Below are 12076 nucleotides of genomic sequence, written 5' to 3' on the forward strand. Positions count from 1 at the left end.
CTGAGTAGGTAAGAACCGTATATCTAACAAATGCAGTATTATTTACACAGTGATGAAAGATGTTTGATCAAATGTATATCTGGCATAACTAAAATATATATACCTACCTTTTTAAATCCCTTCAACCAACACTTCCAGTTAAGAGTGGCTATCTATTGACATATTTACAATCCTGTTTTAGCAATCTCCTCTTTTTCCTGATTGGCTAATAGTCAGGAAGTGAAAAGAGGACCGCCCCACGTGATCCCGGGTTCACAACGGTGCGACCCCGAGATCCATGGGCCACTATGCTGGGCACAACTCTGCAGCATTTGAAAGCAACTTTTCGAAGGGGGGTTCACATGAGGTAAGCGCGGATTTTTTTCGGATGTCGGCGGCGTATTCTTTAGCTACGCCGCCAACTGCGAATTCAGGGTCATTCTAACACTGACTTGTATGGTAACAGATAAAATGATAAGACAATATTTTGCCCAAATGAAACAGGAAAGTGGCTTCAGATAAAACTTTGGGTGAGTCCTAAGGACCACCCTGTTACAATGCCAAATCCAATATACCTAGAGTACAAGGACTTGTAGTTCACAAACTCTGCTAGCTGTAACTAAGTTAAGAGTGGCTTTCCATGGCAGAGAAGTCTAACTCACCTCAAATTTTGCTTGATTGAATCAAATAAAATTGATTATCTTCAAAAATCTAAATACAAATTAATCATGAATGACTGAATGTAACAGCAACATGAACTCAAATAGAGCTAGGTTTTAACCCAATGTTGAACAAATGCTGGAGATACTCCAAAATATGCAGGAAATCACATGAGACAGGACAGGGGTAACTAACTTTGTAGAACACCATTGCACAACCTTTTTCCATTTTGTGTTATAAGCCTTATTAGTGGATGCCTTGTGGATTGAATCATAGTCTAACAGTTGTGGCCTTTGATCTTAATCTCCCACCCCTCCCTAAGTTGTGAAACTACATTCCTCCTGTGAGGTAGCATTAGCCAGGGCTCAGTGGTAGCACTCTCGTGTCAGAAGGTTGTGGTTCAAATCCCACTCCAGAGATCTGAGCACATAATCTAGACAACACTCCAATGCAGTACTGAGGGAGTGCTGCACTGTCAGAGATGCTGTCTTTCGGAGATGTTAAACTGCGGCTCGGTCTTCCCGCTCAGGTGACCTCTTGGTTATGATGCTTAGGAACTCTGCGCAGTGTTACTAAAAGGCTGGGGTTGACCTGGGCTTTGGCATAGCCTATCAATTGAGCATGGCAGGCTTTTAAAAGGATTCCCATCATAGGATGCGTTTTCCGCTGGGTTTTTCTTTAAAGATTACAGCAGATCCTTCGTCCCCCCCAAAATATCATCCCCATCAAAAGGCAGTTGTAATAGCTGCTTCCTTGGGAAGGAAAATAATACCAATCTGAGGAGCAATGCACTGAAAACCAGGTTCTCCCTGTGAAGTCTAGGGCAAAGGCTGCTGCATTGTGGCATCCTGAATTTGACCTATAAGCAGGGGCAGCAGCTGAGTTTAAAAAGTGCCCCAATCAGTTTTAATGAATGCCTGGATCAGTGTGGCCCTTTGGTGAACAAACCCTGTCCCAATAGGCCTGCTGACATACCACTGTAGCCTAATGAAACCCCTCCACGGTCTCTAAATTGTCAGACTGCTTGTCCGACATCCAGTTCTGGATGAGCAGAAATTTTCTCCAATTAAATATTGGGAAGACCGAAGCCATTGTTTTCGGTCCCCGCCACAAACTCCGTTCCCTAGCCACCGACTCCATCCCTCTCCCTAACATCTGTCTGAGGCTGAACCAGTTTGCAACCTTGGTGTCATATTTGACCCTGAAATGAGCTTCTGACCACATATCCGCAGCATAATTAAGACCGCCTATTTCCACCTCCGTAACATCGCTCGTCTCGGCTCCGCCTCACCTCATCTGCTGCAGAAACCCTCATCCATATCTTTGTTACCTTTAGACTTGACTATTCCAATGCACTACTGGCTGGCCTTCCACATTCTACCCTACGTAAACTTGGCTGCCCGTGTCCTAACTCATACCAAGTCCCGTTCACCCATCAGCCCTGTGCTCGCTGACCTACATTGGCTCCCAGTTAAGCAACGCCTCGATTTCAAACTTCTCATCCTTGTTTTCTAATCCCTCCATGGCCTCGCCCCTCCCTATCTCTGTAATCTCCTTTAGCCCCACAACCGCCCCCCCCCAACCGAGATATCTGTGCTCCTCTAATTCTGCCCTCTTGAGCATCCCGGATTATAATCACTCAATTATTGGTGACCGTGCCTTCTGTTGCCTAGGCCCTAAACTCTGGAATTCCCTGCCTAAACCTCTCCGCCTCGCTACCTCTCTTTCCTCCTTTAGGCGCTCCTTAAAACTTACCTCTTTCACCAAGCTTTTGGTTACCTGCCCTAATTTCTCCTTATGTGGCTCAATGTCAAATGTTTTGTCTTATAATAATCCTGTGAAGCGCCTTGGGACATTTTACTATGTTAAAGGCGCTATATAAATACAAGTTGTTGTTGTTACTAAATTTGGTGGGCAAGTGCGCCAATTCACTTTGATTGTCAGTTGGGAGGCTCAGTAGTGGAATTTCCACGTTGGAAGGGAGCCCAAAGTACAAAGCACAGTTGAACCTGTGACAGGTGGATTATACAAGGATTTAGCTGAATGTTGGTGGTTTATTAGAGACTGGCAGAATGGTTCTACTTTAGAGTCAGGCATCCCTGAAGACTTGATATTGAGGCCTTGGGTGACTAAAAGAAATAAGTACCTAGGTAGTAGTACAATACTCAGCATGGAAAAGGGGGGGGGGGGGGGGGAACCCTCAGATATGAAGCCCAAGAAATTTGGGAACGTTTTGAAAATGGAATACAAATTTCATGGAAATGACATGTCCGAAAGAAAGAAGCCTGTCTTGCTTGGGGTCGGAAATATAATACATGTAGAAATTGTACCATTTCTCAGCCAAGTGTTTAAAGTCTAGAAATGGGAAGAAAGACAATGTCTATATAACATAACTGAAGCTTACATTCTCTTCCTAAGGTTGTTGGATTTGTATAAACCTAATAAGTTAACAGATTATATACGAACATATGCCAACATGAAAATTGAGGGATGATCTAATTGAGGTGTTTAAAATGATAAAAGGATTTGATCAGGTAGATACAGAGGAACTTTTTCTTCTTGTGGGCGAGTCCAGAACAAAAAATTAGAGCTTGGTCATTCAGGGGAGAAATCAGGAAACTCTTTTTCACATAAATGGTAATGGAAATCTTGAATTCTCTTCCCCAAAAGGCTGTGGATGCTGAAATTTTCAAGCCGGAGATTGAGATTTTTTTAGGTAAGGGCATCAAGGGATATGGATCAAAGGTGGGTTAAATTGAGCTGAGGTACAGATCAGCATGATCTAATAGAATGGCAGAATAGGTTTGTGGGGCAGAATGGCCTACTGCTGTTCCTATGTTCCAAACAACAAGCAAGTCAGATTCCAACTAATTATGGTGCTACTATTAATATTCTACGTGAGAATGAATACTTAAGACGGTTTGATGATCCAAGTGGCAGAGAACTTCAGGATTCTATCACTTCACTGTTCATGTTCAACAAAAAAATGAAACCATTGTGGAATAGAAGAGCGAATGTTAAAAACCTCAAGAACAAGTACAACATTGAGTTCCAAATAGTGTCAAGTGAATTCTAGAGATTAGAGACATTCAACATATGCAACGTGTGACAGTGAATCAAGAGAATATTATAATGCTGAATGGTGCATCAAAGCTCTCAAAACAAGATGTAGTGCCTATTTATTAGGATGTTCTCAAAGGAAAAGAGGTTAGAAGTTATTCTGCACCTTAAAAAATGATCTATACAAGCAGTTTCAAGCCATACAACAGGAATCACTTATTAGCCACCAAGTACCAGAAAGGCCCCGAGTGAAAATAAGGTGTTCTGAAGTGGATGGAAGAAACTATTTCATATGCTCTGACTCTTATTCTGAGTTCTTTGAAATAGAAAGACTGTCTGATGAAAATGGGAAAAAAAATCATAGCAAAGATAAAAGAATGGACGCAACTGCTGCCAACGAACCGGAAGCTGCGTACAAGTGTTCTGCGCATGCATGCTTCCAGTTCGTTACGGGAGTGGGCTCGTTAAAAAAAAAAATTTTAAGCTGGGAAGAGAGCAGGCTCATAAAAATAAAAAGTGGGACCAATTTAGTACTGGCTCGAATGCCCATGTAGAACAGGTGCGGGCCCCTGTAATACTAAATTGGCCGTTATTGTTTCAGTTTTACAGATGCAACAATGTTGAATTTAGGCCCCTCTATGTTTTCCATGAGTGAGATGGCTCTCACAGCAAGCCTGTTCAGTTAAAAATGAGTGGTTCTTCAACAGAAATGCGTTTAAGAATTCATCTCTTCCAAAGTGAAAATGGATGCACAATTCTATTGCTCTCATTAAGAAGATAGCAACACAGTGCCACAAAGAACAATATAGCAATATTATGAATCATGCTGTTCTTTGTAACTATTTGGACAGTTTTGTACTGTGAATCAATGCATATTAGTAACTGCTTTAGGCTTGGACAAGCAATTTCACATATGGCCCTCACAAACTGGTGAAATAGAAGTTTTTCATCCTGTCTATCTCAGCTGGATTTGAACCCAGGTCCCAAAGGTAAAAGAAGCCATTTTGTGCAGTAATAAAACAAAAATCATTGGCAGGCTTCTCTCTTGAGCTGATGGAAAGACTTGAGGTATGTTGTTCGATAGAGTAAAACCATTCCATTTTCAAACTAGGTGATGATTGTTCAATTCATTTACAGTACTGTACTTGGCAAGACTTGTATGACATCATAATTTCATGCTTATTGCTTTCATTATTAACACAATGGTTCTTTGCACCAACCAATCAGTACAATACATTATGTACAGAACTTAAATAACCTTTTGTACTGTTTCCAGTGTTTCTGGGTTGATCTTTGTAATGTAGTTGGTTTCAGTGCAGGCATAGTAATCTTCTCCAATGGGATACACATTTACTAGAGCATTATCAGTGATTTCTATACCTTTGAAATAGGAGAAAAACCTGAAATAAAGCGAAATAAAAAGTTCAAAAAACTGTCAAAGGAAAACATCAGTTAGAACATACGAATTAGGAGTGGGCCACTCGGCCCTTCGAGCCTGCTCCGCCATTCAATAAGATCATGGCTGATCCGATTACTCCACATTCCCGCCTACCCCCGATAACTTTTCAACCCCTTGCTTACCAAGAATCTATCTACCTCTGCCTTAAAAACATTCAAAGACTCTGCTTCTACCGCCCTCTGAGGAAGAGAGTTCCAAAGACTCACGACCCTCTGAGAAAAAATTTCTCCTCGTGTCTTAAATGGGCGACCCCTTATTTTTAAATAGTGACTCCTAGTTCTAGATTCTCCCACAAGAGGAAACATCCTCTCCACATCTACCCTGTCCAGACCCCTCAGGATCTTATATGTTTCAATCAAGTCACCTCTTACTCTTCTAAACTCCAGCAGATACAAGCTTAGCCTGTCCAACCATTCCTAATAAGACAACCCGCCCATTCCAGGTATTAGTCTCGTAAACCTTCTTTGAACTGCTTCCAACGCATTTACATCCCTTCCTTAAATAAGACCAATACTGTACACAGTACTCCAGATGTGGTCTCACCAATACCCTGTATAACTGAAGCATAACCTCCCTACTTTTGTATTCAATTTCACTCGCAATAAACGATAACATTCTATTAGCTTTCCTAATTACTTACTGTACCTGCATAGTAACCTTTTGCGATTCATGCACTAGGACACCCAGATCCCTCTGCATCTCAGAGTTCTGCAATCTCTCACCAATTAGATAATATGCTTCTTTTTTATTCTTCCTGCCAAAATGGACAACTTCACATTTTCCCACATTATACTCCATTTGCCAGATCTTTGCCCACTCACTTAACCTATCTATATCCCTTTGTAGCCTCCTTATGTCCTCTTCACAATTTATTTTCCTACCTATCTTTGTGTCATCAGCAAATTTAGCAACCATACCTTCGGTCCCTTCATCCAAGTCATTTATATAAATTGTAAAAAGTTGAGGCCCCAGCACTGATCCCTGTGGCACACCACGCGTTACATTTTGCCAATCAGAAAATGACCCATTTATGCCTACTCTCCGTTTCCTGTTAGCTAGCCAATCTTCTATCCATGCCAATATGTTACCCCCTACACCATGAGCTTTTATTTTCCGCAATAACCTTTGATGTGGCACCTTATCAAATGCCTTCTGGAAATCTAAGTACAGTACATCCACCGGTTCCCCTTTATCCACAGCCCATGTTACTTCCTCAAAGAACTCCAATAAATTGGTTAAACATGATTTCCCTTGCACAAAACCATGTTGACTCTGCCTGATTACTTTGAACTTTTCTAAGTGCCCTGCTATAACATCTTTAATAATAGCTTCTAACATCTTCCCTTTGACAGATGTTAAGCTAACTAGCCTGTAGTTTCCTGCTTTTCTGGAAATTCTGGATCAAGCTCTATTTATCTTAGGAATGCCCTGTTGCAAGGACGGTACTCTGGGTGCATACGGAGAATTCTGGTTTGCCCTGTCAGCAAGAGCCACTGAGAGTGAACTCAAGATAAAAGTTATTTTGTGGGAATTGGAAAGTACTACAATTGAGTCTTTAATATCAGTTTGCAAGCTTGAGAATGTATCTGGCTTTTTGTTTTGTAGTGCAAGGAGTGGTAGGTGATATATGTATGTCCCTGGAAAACAGTTTTTTGTTCAGTCATCCATTCATCATAAAATAAGCCAGTTTGTCGGTTTATGATGGGCCTCGTCTCAGTAGCCTGTTCTTCCGTCTGTCTTTCGAAAAGACAGGAGATAGCATGTGATGGTATGGGTGAGATCATAATGTCAAGTACACACGAGGGGTTTATTGTTATGATCCCCAGATCACGTCATCATTTAACAACGACAACAAGTAGTATTTATATAGTGCCTTTAACGTAGTAAAACGTTCCAAGGCACTCATTTCAGGGTCAAATATAACACCAAGGTTGTGAACAGTGTGGTTTAGCCTCAGACAGAAGTTAGGGAGAGGGATGGAGTCAGTGGCTAGGGAACGGAGTTTTTGGCAGGGACTGAAAGCAATGGCTTTGGTCTTCCCAATATTTAATTGGAGAAAATTTCTGCTCATCCAGAACTGGATGTCGGACAAGCAGTCTGACAATTTAGAGACCGTGGAGGGGTTGAGAGAAGTGGTAGTGAGGTAGAGCTGGGTGTCGTCAGTGTACATGTGGAAACTGACGCTGTGTTTTTGGATGATGGACATGTAGATGAAAAATAGGAGGGGGCCAAGGATAGATCCTTGGGGAACAGCAGAGGTAACTATGCGGGAGCGGGAAGAGAAGCCGTTGCAGGTGATTCTCTAGCTATGAATAGATAGATAAGAATGGAACCAGGTGAGTGCTGTCCCACCCAGCTAGATGACGGTGGAGAGGCGTTGGAGAAGGATGGAGTGGTCAATCATGTCAAAGGCTGCAGACAAGTCAAGAAGGACAAGGAGGGATAGTTTACCTTTGTCACAGTCACAAAGGATGTCATTTGTGACTTTGATGAGAGCCGTTTCGGTATTTAACTAGATACTGGGCAATAAAGATGCTCTCCAGATCGTAGGGAATACAAGGTCTGATTATAAGAATGACCAGCGATGCTGAATACAAAAAGAATATCTATGTAGACATGTGAAATTTATTACAGCAACCCAGTAGAGCTTGGAAAGAATAGAGATGAAAGGAATCCCCCCAACTGGAAACTGCCAGTGACCCTGAGCAAAATCCTGGCGGGCTGGCCACTGCAGCAGCAAAAGAGGTGGGAGCTATATTAGAGAGGCAGAAGAGCCCTAAAGTCTATAGCAAAACTGCCACTGAAGGCCTCAACTAAGACCAAGACCTTCAGTAGGTAAGTGCTGGCGACGAAATGGAGGGGAAAGTGAACACTACATGGCCCTCTCCCTTCATCAGGTCACTCCGGGCTTTCCCACCATTACCTCACAGACTAACACCAGGCTTTACCTGCTGATACCAGGGTGTGGGGGAGCAGGGGCTGAGGGGAAGAAAATGGACTGGGAATCCAGGCCCTACTCCCTGGCAGCAACTGCATGTGGAAGTTGGGGAATAAGCAGCCAGCGGTGATCAGTCAGGAAGGTGGGAAGCTTGATTTCATGTTGTAACATCTATGTCTTTCTATGAGATGGTTAAGAGGGGCTCCATGGAGTCATTTTCCATCAAAGATTTAGTCAAAAGCTACTGAAAATAACAATAAATATTTCAGACTCTTTTGAAACAGTTTGTGCAATGTGTAAGTTAAGTATTCCACTACTTCCAAAATTTTGTTTACAGTTTCTTTCTGCTTTTGTGTATCTATCTTACTTGTAAATAAATACATTCGTTTTAGCTTTATGCATTAATCTGACATTGTGGCGGAGCCACCAAAGGACTCAGATCGTTTGTACATAATTCCTTTAACATGTTAGCTACAGTCTGTATCTTTATTTATGCTGTTTAACTGTACAGAGTGTGGTTGCTTTAACAGCGCGGCTAAAATGTGATGACGTCACGCCGTTCATCACGTGATCCCCCACTGGCGGGAAAACGTGATGATGTGATGACGTCAGCCACAGGACTGCAGGGGCAGTCCTCGTGGAGCCTCCAGAGAGAGCAGACCTACAGTCGATGTTATCCTGCAGTTTCTTGTTAAAGCCTGTTTGTTTCATTAAAGTTCATTTTGTTTGATCGCCTGAGTAGAACTCAGTCTTTTAGTTAGGAACCCACGTTCCTACAACATGATATTTATCACCTTTCACATTAGACAGGAGGAAAGTTTGGACATCCCATGTGGTTTCTGGTGCATTGCATCACAAATAAGGAGCAATTGTCGGTCCTATGGCATACTATCCCAGTCATGGTATGCGTAAGGATACCGGTTTTGTTTCATAGAAGACTCGGGGAAAAATTCGGTATCGCCCATTTTGGGGCACTAATATCGGCCGGGCGCAAAGTTTAGCACCCGGCGCTAATTATCGCCTCTGACTGCAAAATTTGCCTCTATCGCCCCAGGAGGTGATTTGAGCACTAAATCAGGCGCTACATACCGCTCTTAAGGTGTAAACGTCAGGAAGCGAGGCGCTACCTCAGAACGCTACCCAAGCTCAGGCGCTGTCAATTACCATAGAAGCCAGACAGACTGGCACCGTCCTGTTCTTAAAGGGGAGGGGCCATCTTGTAGGCCAGTCACACCCTGCTCATTGCAGCCTTGAATCTCGGCCTGGAGAGACCTCAAAGGAAATTGTGTTGGAAGCACTAATGGATAGGCCCAGGTAAAGAGCTCGGCGCTTAGGAACCTCAAAAGTGGTGCTGAGGGCGAAAATTCCTTAGGGCAGCGTTAAAACCAAAAATTTTGCCGACAGGAAAAGTCAAGAAGCGCCCGCATTTAAATAGCGCTCCCCCAGCCCCTTCCCGACTTGAAAACGTTCCCCTCTACCTGTCGTTCCTAGTGGCAGGCGCGAAGGCAGGGGGCGCGATGCAATATCCGGCCTGTGGCGCTACCATGGCGTTGCACGCTTGACTGACATTACGATCTGCGGGCGCAGGAGATTGTGGCGGTAGTGTTTAGCGCCGCCACAAACAGACTGGTCAATTTTGCGAACGGCTCTAAAATCACCGTGCTCGGGCACTAAGTTCCTAGCGCCCCCCCGGAGGCACTAACCAACCGAATTTCCCCCCCCCACCCCCGTCTCCTTATGGAAACAGCCTTTTTGCTGTGAGCGCAGATTAAAAGAATAACTGGGACCAAGAATAGAGTATTGGGTGATGAAAAAGTCTTGCATTTATAGTGCCTTTCACGACCTCAGGACAGCCCAAAGTGCTTTACAGCCAATGAAGTACTTTAAAGTGTAGTCGCTGTTGTAACATAGGAAAGGGTGGGCACTGGAAGGCAAGTCTTTGCAGGTGTCACAATAGCTTTCATGCAACAAGTATGAACGTAACCAGCAGTGAGCAGAGGCACAGAGGTGGACTACAGAGGAAAGACACGAAGTGGTTTCAAAATAAGGAGAGCTAGTTGTTGTGTCTGTGTATAATAAGACAGACTGCAGGAGAAACGGTACAACAGGTGTTTACTAAACGTGGCTCACACTGGAACTACCTGTACAGATTACTACTCAGTGCTATATACAGGTGTGGTCACTGCCGGTACTACAGTATACATGAGCTGTAAAAAGTAGTTCCCCCCTTAAAGGTATATACATTACAATTCCTCCCCTTTTAGATTAACGGTACCATAACACTCATTTAACAATTAAATATCAAACTAATTACAATTAACACTTTTAACATGCAACATTAGCTGAAAATAGTCTATTTATATATTCAGTCTTTGGGGAGGCTTCCTGATCCTTTCTGGATAGCGCCTTTCCCGAGTGTCTTGCTCTTGGTGCGGAGGCGATTCTGGTCCCCTGTCATCGGTTGGTTCATCAGCTTCTGATGCTACTGTTTCTGTACGTCGGGTTCATCACCAGGTACGTATGGGCGAGGCATAGGGTTGACTTGTTCCTGTGACTCTAGGATCTGGTCAGCATGGCGTCTCACGATGCTCTCCCCAACGTCCACTGTGTACATTAGTGGGCCCTGCCGTGTGCATATCGTTCCTGGCTGCCATTTTTCTGTTCGGTAGTCGTGGGCCAAGACTGGTTGCCCTACATTGAAGCTCCTTGTTGGCTTCTCATGGATGTGCTGGAATTGCTTACTCTCAACATCTCTTCATACGTTTGGTCTGAGCAAATCCAGGCGAGATCTTAACCTTCGGTTAAAGAACATCATGGCTGGGGCCTGGTTGGTGACTGCATGTGTCGCATTCCGGTAGGCGAACAGGAAATTGTCCACCTTGTGCTGCAGCGGAATGTTGTCATTGTACATAGCCTTTATTGCCTTCTTAAAGGTTTGTACAAACCTCTCAGCCAATCCATTTGTGGCTGGATGATACGGGGCGGATGTGTAATGCCTTACCCCATTCTTTTTCAAGAACCTCCGGAACTCTTCGGACACAAACTGTGGTCCGTTGTCGGAGCAAATCTGTTCTGGCAAGCCATTCCTGGCAAAAATGGTCCGTAGGACTGCAATAGTTTTCTCCGTGGTGGTGGAGGACATTTTGATGACCTCAGGCCATTTCGAGTGCGTATCCACGGCTATTAAAAACATTGAGTCCATGAATGGACCAGCAAAATCAATATGCACCCGTTGCCATGGAGATGAGGGCCACTCCCATGGGTGTAGAGGGGCCTGTGGTGGTGCATTTTAGACTTTCTGGCATCCTGAGCAGCTCTTGGTCAGGTCCTCGATTTGTTTATCGATTCCTGGCCACCACACATAAGCCCTGGCTAGACTTTTCATTTTTACCCCTCCCAGATGACCCTCATGAAGCTCATTGAGCACTCTATCCCTTAACTTGGGTGGAATTACCACTCGGGATCCACACATCAAGGTCCCCCGGCACACTGACAGCTGTTCTCTCGTCGAGAATGCTGGCAACAGTGAGTCGCCATGTGCTGGCCATCCCTTCACTGTCAAATCATATACCTGAGACTGTCGGGTCATTTCGGGTTTCCTTTTCGATACAAGCGTTAGTTACCGGTAGGTATTCAACTATAGTCGAATGGAATATTTTGACAGGATCCACTGCTGGTGCTTCCTCCGCAGTAGGCAGTGGCAGGTGTGATAGCCCATCAGCATTTCCATGCTGTTTCGTGCCCTTATATTCAATCTCATAGTGGTGCGCCCCTAGAAAAAGTGACCATCTTTGTAGCCGTTGCGCAGTCATCACCAGAACGCCCTTCTTCGGATTAAAAATGGAGACAAGAGGCTGGTGATCAGTCAGCAAGGTGAATTTCTGCCCGTGCAGATAGTGATTGAACTTTTTCACTCCCCACACTAGGCTGAGGGCCTCCCTGTCAATCTGGGCGTAGTTACGCTCGGCTGAGGTTAGTGA

The 12076-nt window shown here is 43.9% G+C and overlaps 1 protein-coding gene across 2 annotated transcripts in view; it reads right to left on the reverse strand.

Moving 5' to 3' along the window:
* rpe65c (retinoid isomerohydrolase RPE65 c) overlaps nt 1-12076 on the reverse strand; it is a 63690-nt gene that overhangs the window by 31664 nt on the left and 19950 nt on the right. For both annotated transcript variants that reach the window (XM_085982767.1, XM_085982766.1), the window contains one exon: nt 4958-5099. In XM_085982767.1, coding sequence (XP_085838893.1) covers nt 4958-5099 — 142 coding nt within the window. The remainder of the gene's footprint in view (nt 1-4957; nt 5100-12076) is intronic.

The sequence above is a fragment of the Somniosus microcephalus genome, chromosome 3 (genome assembly GCF_052327205.1).
Source record: "Somniosus microcephalus isolate GS21.2 chromosome 3, FLI_Smic_1.0, whole genome shotgun sequence".
NCBI lineage: Eukaryota > Metazoa > Chordata > Chondrichthyes > Squaliformes > Somniosidae > Somniosus > Somniosus microcephalus.